Raw genomic sequence first — 17,531 nt, 5'->3', positions numbered from 1 at the left:
TAAAAATATAATCCAAAAGCTTCATCACAAATAACCAAACCTCATCACAAATAACCTAACCTCAGACAAAAAAAAAATCCAAAACTTCATTACAAGTAACCTAACCTCACCAGCCACAGCCATGCTCAAGGCCCCTTTCCACATGCTCAGATGAGCCTCATGCATGAAGGAACCGGCAGAGGAACCCAGGTGTGTGGGACCCGGGGTTGAGACCTCCAAACCTGCTCAGATTGGAATTAGACCTCCTCTGCCCAGATCCCCCATTTTTCAGTATTAAGGCAGCCACCCTCACAAACTGCTTACAGCACTGTGTAATCCCATCAATGGCCAACGAAGATCCAGAGATTATAAAACAAAGCTCCCGGAAGGGACCTCTTATTATCTAGTTCTTTTTCTTAGAGAACCCAGAAAGCTCCCCAGAGTATCCGCCCACACGGCAGAACCTGGCAAGCTCCTTGTGGTGTATTCGATATGCCAAAATAGTAACAATGATGGGTCTCATTCCCCTGACCCTGAAAGAGACTCCAATGCGGCACCATTGGGAAGGACAAGTAAAGAGATGCTGCTAAAATCTCAGGGCTAGGACGAATGGAGATGTTACTGGAGCCCACTCAAGCAAATCAATGAACAATGGGATGACAGTGATACAGTGAACCTCACCTGATACTTTAACATCCCTTGATGGAACACACCTTGGGATTGCTCCATCATCCTGAACCTATGTCAAGATTCCTGTCCTCAAATAAATTTCCTTTTGATTATATAACAACCTAATTTGTTCACTTAAAAAGACAGTCTTCATCTCTCTAAGGACTAACCATGACATGCTCTGCCATTTTGCTTGTGTATTCATTCTTTTAAACTGATCCCTGAAGGCTAGGGACTTTGATCTTTGTCTATGAAGTCATAGAAAATTAATGCATAGTGTAAGCTCACAGGTTATTTACGGCAGTTTGTTATTTATGCTCACATATGGAATTTTACCATTTGTGTTTTGGGGAAAGGCATGAAAAGACTGAGTCTTGATTCATCTGTTCAAAGTTGAAACTGAATACAAGAGTTTTCTTTTCCCCACATCTAAGATAGGAAGTAAAGGATTTTTCTTGAAATAAATTTCAATTTGGAAATTGCAATTGGAAAGAATCCCATGTGCTTCTAGTTACAATTTGAAAAGGAGACTAGTCTGTCAATTGTCTATCTATAGTGATTCATTTTTAAATTAATTCTAATTGCTTTCCTGTGTACAAAGATATATACAGCTTTAGAGCTTAAAGTTAAGCTAAAAAGGCTGTGACAATGCTGTAAACATGAACTCTGTCCACCGTGGCTCACACTTTCCTATTCTTTCTCAATGTTTTCATGGGGGACAGGGAAGGGGGAGACATCTTAGTGACTTTCATATAAGGTACATTCTCAGTTCAGTTTCCAGTTGAAACCCAATGTCTATATTCAAGTAGGAACAAAAACAAAAGAGAAACAAAATTTAGCAGAGAAATTAAAGAGAAGTGATGCAAACAAATCTGGAAATAGAAGCATGCTTTGTTCAAAAAAAAATGCAAAAAGAAGGAAGATTTGTATATATTTAGATTGCTCCTTGTTATCTAGAAATCGGTCAAAATGTTTCTTGAGTTGCAAAATATGTCCCACCCTATACAATAAATAAATTGAGCCAGTACAAACAAAAAGGACAAGATTTAGAAAGGCACATGGGATAGAGACCTGGAGAACACCCACGGAGGGAAAGAAATATTTTTTTGAGGAAGAATGCAGAGGTCAGGAAGATAGCGCGAAGGGGAACATTGCATACTTTGCATGCTTGAAGCCCCAGATCCATTTTCTAGGCTGTAGGCAGGGCTTCTCCCCACAGGCCTGTCCCTGGTAGCCCCTGCACCTCCAGGCCTTAGCATTATCACATTCCAAGACAGCATAGTCTCATCAAACCAGAACTACTGGGGCTGAGTTCACTGAGAGTGGCTGCTTTTACTGAGAGCTGCTGGGGGAGGTAGGTCCTCCTCCATTAGGCAGAGTAATGAGTACAGTAGGGTAGAGATGGTTGGGTATGAAATAAAAAGATTGTGCTATACCTCCCGCTTTGTCTCTGGTTTATAACAGCAGTAGGTGTGGAGAACAGACTGATCATTTAAGTATTACTCTTTTAGTGAATTATAAGACTTGAAAGCAGGAAGTGGAAATTTGTCACAGATAATTATAATCTTTGCTACCTACATTGACTTGTTATAGGCTGAATTTATAGAATGAGATTTTTTCCAGAGCCCCTTGACTAGAAATATTTATTGTATAATCTTCTTTAGAAGCTCCAAGTCACCATAAGCCATCAATTTGTTCTTAGAGCTTTTGTGAAATATAAGATTTAATTTACATATCAATAAATTCTAATTGATTTTATTAAAATAAAGGAGTCTTTAGTTGGAAAATAAATATTGGGTACTGAGGGAAAGAGCAAGGTGAAAAGAAGCAAAGGCAGCATTTTTCAAAAAAGGATATAAAATGTCAAGGACTGACCCCACAAATCTAGGTGAGATTGGACCAAATAAAAATCAAGTGAACATTACAAATCTTGTAACCCACATGTTTATCATGACACCTCTGACTCAGACTGTTCAATTCTTGATGGAATAAGAAAAACATTTTAAGAGACACTTCACTCTCCTCCAAGTCCTCTTCTCCTCCTCTCCTCTCCCAGTCTTTCCCCTTCGTTCTGCAGGTCTCAGAGGAAGTGGAAGATAGGTACGGAAGCCAAGACTCACATAATTATCCCCAATAGTTTTCATATATGGCATATACTTATTCTAGGCATTCACTTTATGCATACTGCTTCATTATGTTACTCAGGAATCCCATGTGGTAGGAATGCACTGCATTTTACCCACAAAAGAAGAAAGACAGAGCAAATTGAAAAACTTGCAAAAGCAAAGCATTTAGTAAGTGGCATTGTTGCTGTTTAAACTCTGCTATCTTGTCCCCCAAAGTCTATGTCCTTTTATGTTGAGTCCTAGAAAAGTATTATGTTTAATGTATTTTCCTGATTTGAAGATTATCCTTCAGTTAAAATGAAATATCATAATCTTGCTTCTGTCATCTACCATTTTCAAAAAGTCACTGTAGCTCATTATTGGGTAAACTTGATTTCTTTCATGGGATAGTCCTTATTTCTTTTATTCTTTCATTTTGAAGGGGACTGAATTAAAATTAAATATCAATATCATAGCCATCATCAAAAAGAATAGTAGATGGTACATTTACACAAGCATACAAGGAATATTTACCATATTAGACACACAATCTCTAGATAGGGAACTAGCTACAACTTTCCCTAAAAAATAAAATAACGGAAGGAATGCGTACTTCAGAATAAAGTACATAAAAGAATCTGACGTGCTGTGCATTAAAATTGGTAATGTGACACTAATAGGCCCTATCATACAAAACTGTTATCAGTCAGCTGCTTTGTTTTATGTTCAGGTTTCTTTGAAATCAATAGCACTTGCTTTTCTCACTTAGGTTGAAGACATCTGCAGTGCAGCAAAACACACATACACAAGATGGGGCTGGAAATGAGTCAGCCATTTCCTGTCCCAAGATTCAAACCTATTTTGCTTTTCTGAAAACATGATTCAAGCTATCCAACAATAATTTAGTTTGCTGTCTGTAAATTATAGGGTTGGCCATCATATAAACACCAGAAAGTGTACACAGGTTCAGTAGTCAACTATTACTTTTCTGATAATCATCAGAACTCTATACTTACATAATTATATAGCACCATATTTTAAAGAAGATAGAAAATTTTATATGGTTCAGCATTTATTATGATTACTTTAGAAATGTATATGGATAATAGATCTACATAGATAAAATAAATTTTGTCAGCACAAGGTACCTAAATACGCCAATTTAACAATCAGTGTTGCTATATCAACAATATCAGAATATCCTCTGATCTTAAGGAATAGTATCCAGATATAAAAGCTATTTGATAACTGTTTGAATGGTGACAAACAGGGAGATTGATGTAAACTAAAGGAAGATATATATATATATGCATATATATCTATATATAGAGAGAAAATATATACTGAGAGAGAAAGAGAATATAGAGAAAAAGAAGAAAGAGAGAAAGAGAGTGGAGTTCTCTCTTAGTTCTGTTTATGTATTTATCACAAACATGGCAATATAATAACAAATATAAGTTTATCTGTGGATTTCACACAATTGAGATATCTGATAATAAACTACATGATAGCAAATATGAAATACCCATGTGACATCCCAACTCTAAACAAGAAGATGCTTAACTGATATAACAGCACGGTCTTGCTTTTGTTTTTCCTTATATTTTTAAAATGAGGAATACAAGATAAATTATCTTTTTAAAAAACTCTTAGAATTTGTGAATACATAATAATATCTTGCTGTCATCAATATATAAGGATTGCCAGAAAAAAACTAATATTTTTGTCATATTATAGAATTGAATGATCTGGGATGAAGATAGTCATGGGCATAATTGAAATCTTCACTCTATTTTGATCAGATTACATCTTATGCATTAGGTTAATTTTGAATAGTGCACTTCTAGAATGATATAGTAAAAATTGAGTCTATGAATGTATAAATTCCAAAATGTAGGTGAATAGCCCATGTGCCAGCCTGGTTTATACCTAACCTTCCTGACAGAGAGTGAGAAGCCCTGCCTAGGGACCAAGAATCCCTAAGATGGTACTCACTATCTTGACCCACCCCCAAAATAATAGGATCTTTATTTATTTTTTTCAGCTTTCCCAGAAACTTTTGGGTGCATTGGCAGCTATGTGATACCTTCTCCTTCATATCCCACAGGAAGCACACTTTAAGCTCTCACAATGAACTCACTCTGGAGTGACTTGGGTGTCTTCAAACACATCCTGCTAATATTAACTTCATTCTTCCTCCAATCACCCATTTCCACAAAATGTTACAAAAGTAGCTGTAGTGGTAAGAAATCATAGAACCCTAAACTATAGCCTAAGTAGTGGCAAGGCCAATGACACTGAAAATCTTCCTGGAATCCTCATATGAAACTCTTAACAAGTTGGGAACAACAAAATTGGTTGAGATAGCTCCAATAGGGAGAGAAGAAAGTAACACTCAAGAATCAAATAACATTTTAATAAAGAAGTTCAGTAGGTAATTGGAAATGCACGTCAGAACAAAATATGCTAGAATCATAGATGCAAATTTGGAGTTATCCTCATATCTGACAATGTTACTATTAAAATGATACATCTGCTATATTTCTTCCTCTTTCTAACCTACATAAGGTTATATAAAAGCCCTCATCACAACAGATAACCTGAAAATATTTTAGCAAAAGGTGAAGGATTTTTACAATCTGGGAAGAAACCAAACAATGACCTGGACATATCTTCTGAAACCTGGTTGAGGCATAAGTACCATAGTAACTGCACAAGAGGGAAAATATAGAGTATTCTTGTAGCAACTGACATAGCACTGATATGATGTTACATCTCTCCCTTCCTGCCACTTCAAATTCAGTACTCAGTAATTCTTTAGAAAATAGTGAAAAAAGACAGGCAACTAATCTGAGTAGTTTGTTTCTGTTTTATTTTGTTTTGCTTTGCTGTTTTTTGTTTTACTAATCAGTTACTCACTAGAACCTTCAGGAAGTCCTAGTTGGCCTTTCACCAGAGGGACTACCAAGAATTACTAGTCACTTTGATTTCCTTCTTCCTTCCTTCCTTCCTTCCTCCCTCCCTCCCTCCCTCCCTCCCTCCTTCCTCCCTCCCTCCCTCCTTCCTTCCTTCCTTCCTTCCTTCCTTCCTTCCTTCCTTCCTTCCTTCCTTCCTTCCTTCCTTCCTTCCTTCCTTCCTTCCTTCCTTCCTTCTTTCCTTCCTTCCTTCCTTCCTTCTTTCCTTCCTTCCTTCTTTCCTTCCTTCCTTCTTTCCTTCCTTCCTTTCTTCCTTCCTTCCTTCCTTCCTTCCCTTTCCTTTCCTTTCCTACTTTCCCTCCATCTTAAACATGCAAGGCAAGTGCTCTACCACTGAGCTATATTCACAGCCATAGAAAACTTATTTTTATGAAACAGGATAAAGATAATGTATATATAATTACACATTATGTAAATGTGTATAAATAAGCCCACGACATGAGTTATCTTTGTTGTTAAAAAAACCTTTATTTTAGAAAGCATGTTCCATGGAAATTTGAGGAATTATACATTTCAAAGATTATTGATTATGCTCTTTGCTAACTCATCTTCTGATTGAAGCTTCTTAATGTGTTCACAATGAACCATATGTTTCCATTGCTGAATATTCTCCTAAAACATTAATTTCTAGTCCTTAGGACAGATAAACGGAATAAAGAAGGAGGATTTATTGCTTTCCTTTATTAGAAATAAGAGTCTTGCCTAAGTATTTCCTGGTTATAAATGAGGATGTTGATAGCTTATAATAATACCCTGGAAGTGTCTTTTAAAAATTACTGTGCTTTAACAAGTCATTAACTTAAGACTGAAAACAATTATCATCTTGAAATTCTCAAGGGTAGTAAGTTTATGTGTAAAAACACATACTATCATTAATTTTAATAAAGGAAAATCCCATATTCATATGATAGGATGATAAAGATCATTAGCATCACAAATTCTTATATCTGAAATTAAATATAATAAAACCATGAGCCACAAAACCTTTTATTTTAATACTTACATTTTAATAATGCTATTATTCTCTAGAGTTATTGAAACAGCATCATTTTATTCATTTGATCAAGTCCAAAATAAAACAAAGGAAATTATGACGTACGTGGATATATCTCTTTTAATTCATTTATACCAAACCTGGTGTGTTAAAAGTATGAGTTGAGTGACAATAGGGAAAACACCTTCAAAGTGATTACATTTATCTTCAAAGACAGATGCCCGATAGCCACAATAATTGCCCTGGAATAAACTCCAGCGATGATGACTACATTATTTACTACTGTCTTATGAACAAGCAAACATTGCCGTTTTTATTGCTGCACAGGAAGGAAGCTTACTGAAAGTAGTTATTAATGTGTCCATTTACATTCCACCTCTGTGAAAGACCCAAAATCGAGAGAGAGAGAATACAGAGTGGAAAATTTCACTCCCAATTTAGACATCTCTCCAGACTCCAGAGGAAGCTGCCCAGCTGGCCTCTTCTGTGGCTGAAACTGAGCTGGATGACTGCATGATGAACCTCAGGGCCAACCGCCGGAGCGCTAGACTGGAACACGAGCTACTGGATTGGATACACTCTGTCTCCTGTCAGGAACATTTGTGTGTGAGAAATAAAAGAAGCTGTCCTTGGAACTGATGCTGGTCAAAATTCTGATACACTTAGAAGCTCTTTCAGCAGTTCCAATTGGAGGGGGAAATTCTGAGGAAATGCCAGATTCCGAACTAGCATTCTCAGTTGTTACTGCAACAGCTGTTACTTGTCTAGCTAATAACTGTTTGATTGGGTTTCTTAGAGACATTCCTGACACAAGCCAATGAGGCAATACTTTACATTAAATTTGTCCTAAATTTGTTATTCTCCTCTGCTTAAGACAAAAAAGTAAGGGGGAAAAGAGCACTAATTATCTGCTAAATGTTGGCAAAAACAGCATTTGGGGACAAGTCCACTCAAAGGAAATAAATGATGATGGATAAAAGAAAAACTTTTATTATTGTTTTGAAAAATATTATTTCCCAGAATAAGATACGATGGTATCAGTATCAATATTTTCTTCCGCTATTTTGCTCTTGATGAAACTAACTTTTTAATGGGTAAAGCCTCTTACTGAAAGATTCACTGCTGGGTCGTAGAGCTAAAGTTAAATCCAACCTCTAACCAAGCTTATGTCCATGAGAAGAACCTGTTAACCAGGAACTCAACACAACAAAAATCAGTACCTGAACATTACCTTTCATGGCAGGTGGTGTATACACACTCTGCTTCCTTTGCTTAGGGGATGCGTTCTGTGACTGTGAACAAAGACAAAAAAATTTCAGTCCTATATTTAAATTAAAAGTAAAACACCATTGCCTTATAAGATAAATTAATACTATAAGGGAAAAATATAGCCTAAGAGGGGGGAATAAGATTTCAAAGTGCATTCAAATCATCCCCCACCTATTGCAAAACCTAACTCCAGTCAATGAGAAATTATATACACGTTCACCACCACTTCAGTGTTGAGATATCGGAAGCTACAAGTACTATTTTTAATCATTTATTCAGCTCTGGCTTTGCTGTTTTTAATTTTTCTTCCTGCAAATATTATTTTGTTTTTTAAAGAAAGAAAGACACCAATTCTTCTAAATGAGAGAAAATGTCAGTCCCAGGACAAAGTAAACTGCAAAAGGTATCTCCATGGGATAATCTATCAATTTATAGCATTTATGTTGGTTCTTCAGGGATAATGAGGCTCCTTGGTAAATAATACCAATTCACAGCTATCTGGAATTTATATGTTCAATCTGATATCTTTATTTACTTGGTATTATTGTGATATGCCAAAAACAGTAACAACAAGTCTCACAATGGAGACATTACTGGTTCCCCGTTCGAGCAAATCGATAAACAATAGGACAACAGTGCTACAGTGCTATTGTGTTTAGATAATGTTTTCTATGATAAAAGACTTATTTTTTTCTTACACAATTGCTATTTATCATTCTTACCCAAGTACACTGAATTAGGCTTAACTTATATTAAAAGGTATCTTTGCATTAAAATATATTTAAAAATTGGACACAGAAGCATATATTATTGTCAAAATCATAAACAATTATGTAGGTTTCTTGACATAAAATAGATATATTTGTAAATAATTAATTCATTATAAAATTAAAATTGAAAACATCTGCAATCTATAACAGAAGCACCTTATGTCAAATACTTTTTAATAGGACCAATTAACATTTAAGTGTGGCATAGATAAAGACTTTAATCAATGAATTTTAGTGTCTAGAATAACTTTTTCCCTTTTTTTTGTTAGATTTTTTTTTTTTGCTTTAGAGAACGCAAGTATAAATAGATGTAATACATTTGGTGAAAGTTTTTCTAAATTTTTCAAGCATTTTTGAATACCTTGATTTATATTCTAACTAAAAGAGAAAACAAAAACTACAGTATCGTTAACTTACATGAAGTATCTGTAAATGGAATTTGTAAATTCAAGTATTTTTTTTTGTGTTTACTAACATTTGTTGTCAAAGGCATTATAGAGATATTGATATTTACCTGGCTACAGTAAAACATTCAACCAAACTGTTGTCAAGTTAATCTCAAATAAGAAAATATAAGCAAATATCTCCAGAATAGAACATTTGTATATCAGTTTCTTTTTTTTCAGAAGTGCAGGCAAGATAGGTTAAATGCCTATTAAATGTGTAGTTTATTTATTTCTGGTTTACCTATGGTATTCAATGAAATCTTGATGCTTTTGAGAAGCAATAACTCCCAGAATTTTTATGTATTTATTCCCACACACAAATTCAAAGATCAAGATAAAATTAATTATATTATAGTTTGTTTGTATAGTAGCAATGATAAGTATAGTAAGTAATGATATATATTAATAAAATATTTATTATTTAAACCATTTCAACCTCATTATACTTTTAGAAAACTCTTAAGATATTATGTGGCATTTTGCTCTTGGTAATTATCCCTTAGTACTCCTGTCACTTGCTCATGTGATCATGGAAATTGATTCATAAGCCTGCATGCATCTTATTCAATATTTTACACATTTCTGGGCACAAGCTTATTCACTTCTTTAATTTTATATATTTCACGTTATCAACTCAATGAACTCCCCCTGCTTCCTAATTCCTATATGAACTCCTATGTGTGTGCGTGCTCGCGTGCGTGCGTGCGTGCGTGCGTGTGTGTGTGTGTGTGTGTGTGTGTGAAAATCTGGCCTCAGAAATAAGACTTTGCTTCACACACCAGAAAATCCTTTCATAGGTTCCTGTCTCCTAGATTCCAGCTACAGGATACCAACACAGGCTGCCCCCAGTCTATGGTAGCAGATACAACTAGTCCTTATAACTTAAATGATAAATAACATATCTGGTCACTAAAAGCCTGATTTCTTTTATGAGTTTTTCAAGAGTTAGTTTTTTTTAGAGCTAGAAAATCAAACAAATATAGAAGTTGAGATTTGACACAATAATTTTGCTATTTATTCAATCAGTAAAAGTAAACTAAATAATTCTCATATCACTGTTTTCTTAATATCGTATTTTTATCACATTCAACCACAGTGATTGTGTTCTTAAGTGACCTAACCACATATTTATTGAAAACATAAGGACTTACTTCTGCTTGTGTGTTGGTCACCCTCTTGTCATCTATTTCTGCAAGAGACATAGGTATATTATTTCAAAAATTATATTCTACCTTTTAACATGCTTATGAACATCGTCAACAACATAGATCAAAAAGATTTAATAATTTTCTTATGTTTACATAGAATCTGTGACTTAAGCTGGTGATTGAAAGGGACTGGGATACTAAAAGAACCTCTGTAGCCTCTGTTCCATTTCTCAAGCTTGCCACTCAGCTTGGACCACTCTGACTCTAAGATATGAACAACTTCATTTCTATATGATCCTGGAGAGAATTGGTTGCTTCATCATGTTTCTTAGGAACATACTTAGATAACTTCTACCAAATCTTGGTAAAATGGACTGGAAGGACAGTGTGAAAGCTGTGCTCACAAACTGTAGTCCAAAGAGGAAGCTAAATTTTCCTTTCTTCTTACCTACATTCACAGTTTGTCTGTTGGCTTCTTGATCCAGTTATACTCTCCTGACTCTTAAGTTAGTCCCAAAGCTGAAAAATTGATGCCATGTTTCCCTAATTGAAAGATTTTGTCAAAGAATGTGTCCTTTTGTTTGTTTTGGAACCACACCAAACTATGCTCAGGACTTACTCCTGGCTCTGTGCTCAAGGGTCACTCCTGGACCGGGCTCAGGAAACCCTGGGTGGTTCCTGGAATTGATCCCGGGTTGGCTGCATGCAAGGCAAGTGCCTTCCCCACTGTCTTAGCTCTCTGGCACAAAGAATGCCTTCTTAAACACAGTATTAGAGATCTGTATTCATTGATATGAACATGTATCTTATAAATGAAAAGAATTTGGAAGCCATATGTATGATATTTTCTCTTATAAAGAATATATAAAAACAATGATATACATTGTTTACACATCAATATGTTAAATGTAGCTACTAGTTGTTATTAAATAATACATTCTGCTTTGTCACCATCCACACTGGTTTCTTTTTATAGAGAACTTTTATTATTTTTGTAACACAAAATTATGTATATAGATACACAATATATACATACATGCATGTATATTTATAGCAAAATTACTATGGAAATCCTCAACATATAAATAGTCAAAATTGCCAAGTAGCTAAAAAAATATTATTTGAGACTATTCTTTATTCTAATTATAACTATAGCTTTGCATATCTGGGTTCAAGACTATAGTATCTCAGATAATATTTCTTTAGCTGCTTGGCAATTTTGACTATTACTATTACAGATATGTGAAACCCGTGGCTGCGATCTCCAAGCCTGTTCAAATTAGGACAGGGTCTCCTCCACCCAGATCCCCAGTTTTCCAGTAGCTTGGCAGTCACACGCACAAACTCGCCCCCACCCCACCCCACCGCCAACTCCCAGCGCCATGTAATCCTATCAATGGCCAAGATTCAGAAAATATAAAAAAAAATCCCGGAAGAGAGCGATGCAGAATATCCTGCCCCCTTACCAGGCTGTCTTCACTGGGGCCCCATTGGAGGTTTGCAGGTGGAGTTTCCCTCCCTGCCCCAAGCAGAGCCCCAGCACCCAAAAACATTCAGAACCCAGTCACAGACATGCTCAAGGCCACTCTCCATATGGTCAGATGAGCCTCACGCATGAAAGAACTGACAGAAAAACCCAGGTATGTGGGACTCATGGCTGAGATCTCCAGGCCTACTTGGATTGGAACTGGGCTTCCTCCACCCAGATTCCCAATTTTCCAATAGCTTGGCAGTCATACCAACAAACTACCCCCAGCGCCATGTAATCTCATCAACGGCCAAGATCCAGAGACTATAAAACAAAGCTCTCAGAAGAGAGCAACACAATTTTTCCTGGAGTGCATGGTTGCATTGGTGGCCACATGACGTCTTTATTTTTATTTTTATTTTACTTATTTACTTTTCCCCACATGGCAGAGCCTGGCAAGCTACCTGTGATGTATTTGATATGTCAAAAACAGTAACAACAACGTGCTCTTTATGCTCCTGGGGTGAGTAGATGCCACTGGGATACACTAGCACTCGACAGGAACAAATGAAGACATTACTGGTACCCATTCAAGCAAATTCATAAACAATGGGATGACAGTGATACAGTGATACAGTGATAAGTATAGTCACTAAATTTTAAAGAGCCATAGAACCATTCAATGACATGTATCATCATTCTTATATAAGAGAAGCAGACAGGAAAATATTAGTTGAGAACATAATGGTAACTAATGCGATCTCTGGGTATATCTGTGACAGTACTCAAACAGATGGAAATATACTAAATTTAACAATTCTATTGGTGGGAAAACTTTTATGATAACATTTGAGTAAATAAATATAATCCCTTCTAACAAAGAATTCATTAATGTTAGTCGGTTTCTTAATGTTATTTACATCTTAGGAGTTTTTCTGACTCAAAATAGAATTTGCAGTTTAATTTTTTGGGGAAAAGTGTTTTAATTACTCAGCTTTGCAAGTCTCATTCCAAGTAAACTTGGGAACTTCACACATTGAATTCAATGAAAAACATTGTATTTTCATTGCCATTTTTCAGTGGGGCCATAACCATAGGATCTCCATGCTCACTTCTGATTCTGTGCTTAGGGATCACTCTTGGTGGGGTTCAGGAGAGCATTTGCAGAACAAGTGAAGTAACTTAAGCCCTGCATTATATCTCCAGTTCCAAAGTTTTATTATTTGGGGGCACCACACCCAGCAATGCTCAGGGGTTACTCCTGGTTCTGTAGTCAGGAATCATTCCTAGATGGCTTGGGCACCATTTGGGACACAGGGATCAAACCAGGGTTGGCTGCATTAAAGGCAAGTGCCTACCCACTGTATTATCTTTCCACTCCCTCACCAAAGTTCTATTTTTATTGAGTGATCATTACAAAAAATGATTTTTTCAATAAAATAAAGATTGATCAAATTGATGTAATTAAGTTCCTTTTGTTATTTGGCAGCAGATACTCATGGATATGGGAACATTCCTTGTCATAATTCAGCTGGGCCAGACAATTCAATGCTAAGGCCCCAAGTTCCAGTGAGAACATGTCCTTCCAGGAGACCTGACCTACCATAGTCACCACAACAATGTTTCAGGGGCCAGGAAGTACTAAGGACAACACCCAAGTCCCACACACGCTAAGGATGTGTCTATATCCCAGTTCTATCTACCCATTCTCTAATGTTTCTCTCCATTTTCAACTTATTTTGAAATTGAAGAATGAAAATTAAATGACTTTCAAGTCAAAGTATCTTAGAGGAAGGTACAAAGCATGCCAAAAATAGATCATGGATTTCTTGAGATCAATTGAAGATACAAATATAGGTTGCTGCTAAATTGGGAAGGTTAATATTTTTTGCCTCCCAAGCACCTTACATAAACTATTTACACACACACATACACACACACACACACACACTCACTCTCTACAATCTCATTTGACTACATGCACTGGGACTACCTACAGATACAACGCAATGTGTCCTCCATTTTGCAAAAAAAGGGTGATATATGAAAAATAAGACCCAAGAAATATATTGCATATCTTTAGCTATTTATTCAAAACAAAAATGCTAAAATGGAATATGTATATTATTCCCCTCTTTCCCTTAAGACCTGTTTTTAAATTATGAGCCTATAGCCAACATTAGACTTTTAAGAAATACTGGTAGCTATTCAAGGGATAGAAGGAAAATGGTAATATTATGATTAAAAAGAGAAAATTTTCAGTGAAAGTTATTGAAAGCTTATGTGTACAAACATTTGTTATTTGTTAGTGGGAGGGAAAATGAGAACTAAAATGATTTTCAAACATGCCTAGTGATCATGAGAGCTCTTTTATTTCATTTATCTACTGATTAAATATAGAATAGGAACAATGCATAAAAGAAAACACATGTATTATCTGTTAGTTTATAAATATTGCCCATGTTGCTTTCTGTGCTCAGAGCTGTTAATGCTCTTTCTATCATAGTGAAAGCTACCATGATTCAAAGATCTTTCCCAAAGGAAAATATTCCCAATTCGAGCCTTCTCTATTCCTAACTCATTCTCATATGCCCAATGTTGCTCTTCATAGTATTCATTATTGTATAACCTTAATTATGGTCATGCATATTATATCTCCTCAAATAGCCCATAAAGAAATAGAAATGAGCTTCCATGTCTTATTCTTTCACAGACTTTAGTACAGCAGCATAACTTATGCATCATTACTGCTTGTCAAGTAAGTACATCCTAATGCCTATAGTTCAGCAAGAAAGACTCTCTGCTGCTTCTATATATGACAAACTACAATATTAGTACAATTACTCATACAAAACATTAAATATTTTAACTATTAGTCATTTGATTTGCAAACTTCTTAAAATATAAACTGTAACTCCTATTACATAATAACAATTCAGTAGATTCATAGCACCAGAATTCTTATAATTTTTATCTAAGTCATTCAAATGGGAATCAAGATCAGTATATATATATATATGTATGTATCTGTATATAAAAGAAATTCTCCTATTACTAGATAGCAGTTATAATATAAAGTTACCTGGCTGGACAATATATATCACAAGTAAAATTTCTAAAAAGTTATAAAGCAGAATTTATTATTTTAGTATATATTAGAATAAGACAATGATAAAACCTATAAAAATGCACTATCTTGGATATGAGCAGCCAAAACCCACTCACCTATAAATAGACTGCTAAAGAAAGAACCCATTTCTAAGAATAAAATCAAAAGATAGACTTTTGATGAATTTTGATAACAAAGGCTCATTTGAGTGTTTACTTTAAGTAGTTATTTTGGAAATATGAGGGGGAAAGTTAGTTTAGAGGAAACTGGAGTTCTCCCAAAAAAGAAAAAAGAGCATTCTAAGTTCATACTTTGAAGCTTCCTCTGCTCAAAAGCAAGAATAATAACAGATTAAATATAAAAAGCTATGACTAAAATGACACTGACATAGCACAGTCCTAAATAAGTCAAAGGTCTCTGGATCATAAGCATAAGTAGAGGAAAAGGCAATGCAACAAGCCACGGGGCTGAAAGATTTTCAATCTAGAAACAGAGACAGCAGGAAGTGCTTATTCTTGAGAGGAGAACTCACTAGCTTCATGTCAAGGGCCTAAAAATAGACTTGCTAGCAGTCATTAGAAGCAGGGCTGTCTCGCCTATGTTGAGAAAGCAGACAACTTAGGACATGTCACAATTGGGCTCCATGATCACATCTGCTCCATTTTTAGTATCACCATGGATCAGGAACCTTGGATTCCTAAACAAGATCTAACTCTAGATTTGCAGTATTTGCAGTGTAGGGACATCAGAGAGAGAACTGCCTTGAACGTTTGAGATCTTGAGTTAATTTTCCAGCACTATCCCACAAATACCAAGTGTTCAAATTTGGGATCCTGGGCACCACAGCAAGCCACAAGTATGCAGTATACACACTGGGTGAGCTCCACAATTGAATGTGCTGACACTGACCAAGTTTGCTCCTCTAACGAGCATCACAATTAAAATGTGGAGAAGCACCTAGACCAGAGAATGTGACTCCCAGAAAACAGCACCACCACTAAGTGTGGAAGCACCACAGTCAAGTGTGTGCAATCTCCAATCACTGTAACAACAACAAAAAGAAGAAACTATTTTTTCATATGTCTGTACTATTGTGGTCTGAAGCAATAATACAGCAAATAGGGCACTTGCCTTGCATGCAGTTTACCAGAGTTTGATCCTAAACACCCCCATATGATCCTCTGAAAACCTCCAGGAGTGATTCCTTACACCAGAGCCAGGAGTAAGCCCTGAGCACTGTCATTGTAGTCCAAAAGAAAATAACAACAAAAAGAATTATGCAGTAGTAGCACTGTTGTCCAGTAGTTCATCGATTTGCTCAAGCAGGCTCCAGTAACATCTCAATTGTGAGACTTGTTGTTACTGATTTTGGCATATTGAATATGCCACAGGTAGCTTGCCAGGCTCTGCCATGTGGGTGGGATACTCTCGGTAGCTTGCCGGCCTCTCTGAGAGGGACGGAGGAATGGAACCCGGGTCAGCCGGGTGCAAGGCAAACACCCTACCCATTGTGCTGTCACTGGAGCAATATTTTTAACATGGACTGGAGTGATAGCTAAATAGTTAAATATATAGTTAATAGTTAAATATATTGCTCCATCTATAGCAGAGCGGGTGGGGCTTTTGCCTTGCACATGGCCAACCTGGTTTCAATTTCTCCATCCCTCTCGGAGAGCCTGGCAAGCTACCGAGAGTATCCTGCCCACATGGCAGAGCCTGGCAAGCCACCCGTGGCGTATTCGATATGCCAAAAACAGTAACAAGTCTCACAATGGAGACGTTATTGGTGCCCACTTGAGCAAATTGATGAACAATGGGACGACAGTGCTACAGTGCTAGTCTAAGGGTTTGATATGCAGTAGTAAACAAGGGAAAAATTCAGAACATTAACAAGGAAATGTGAGCACAGAAGAAGGAATTCTCATTCAAGATGAGTTGAAATTAAATTAATATATTGAATCAGATAAAATGCATTTAATAAATTAAATTAAAATCTCAAAACACAAGAAATGAAAAAAGGGAACATTAAGAATGACAGTCAAGAAACCAGAGAGATTGGATCCCCAGTTCTAGCCCCAGCACTTTCTGAATACCTACTGTATGTGGGTAAGTTTACCCTCCCCATCCCTCTACCACCCTCACACCAACAAAAGAAAAGCAGAAAATAGAATAATAAAATAGAAATTGGAAGACAAATTCCCACTGGATAAGATGCAATTTCAAAACAATTGGAAAAGTGATGTAAACAAATCCCTGAACTCTTACATCAGAATTGAGGTTACCAAGCAGGGGTGTGGGACAGGGGAAGGGAGAGATGGGACGAACTTTACTGCTAATGGTAAAGGATTTGGGGATTCTTTAGTCATGGTTGTTGTGCAGTGATTTTTATGCCAGACGTATAAACAATATTTTTGCATCCAGTATTGTAAACCATCACTATCCTAAAATCAATAAAACTTCGAAAATTGAAGTAAAAACTGTGTGAAGCCACACCCAGTGATGCTCAGGGTTTCCTCCTACTTCTATGCTCCTGGATTGCTCCTGGCAGTGCTCAGAGTACATACTCCGTGCTGGGGATAGCACTGGGGTCAGGCCCAGG

General features: G+C 36.3%; 1 protein-coding gene across 3 annotated transcripts in view; it reads right to left on the bottom strand.

Annotated features, from left to right (window-relative positions):
* PPP1R1C (protein phosphatase 1 regulatory inhibitor subunit 1C) overlaps positions 1-17,531 on the bottom strand; it is a 144,403-nt gene that overhangs the window by 67,217 nt on the left and 59,655 nt on the right. For 2 of the 3 annotated variants that reach the window (XM_055122836.1, XM_004601206.2), the window contains exons 3-4: positions 10,359-10,396; positions 7,954-8,014 (exon numbers count right to left, since the gene is read on the bottom strand). In XM_055122836.1, coding sequence (XP_054978811.1) covers positions 7,954-8,014; positions 10,359-10,396 — 99 coding nt within the window. Of the gene's footprint in view, positions 1-7,212; positions 7,310-7,953; positions 8,015-10,358; positions 10,397-17,531 lie in introns of those variants that run through there. The other variant, XM_055122837.1, reaches the window with a different exon arrangement.

This window comes from Sorex araneus, chromosome X (assembly GCF_027595985.1).
Source record: "Sorex araneus isolate mSorAra2 chromosome X, mSorAra2.pri, whole genome shotgun sequence".
Lineage (NCBI taxonomy): Eukaryota > Metazoa > Chordata > Mammalia > Eulipotyphla > Soricidae > Sorex > Sorex araneus.
Note: the sequence above shows the minus strand (reverse complement) of the source record. Positions and strands in the feature narration are given on the sequence as shown.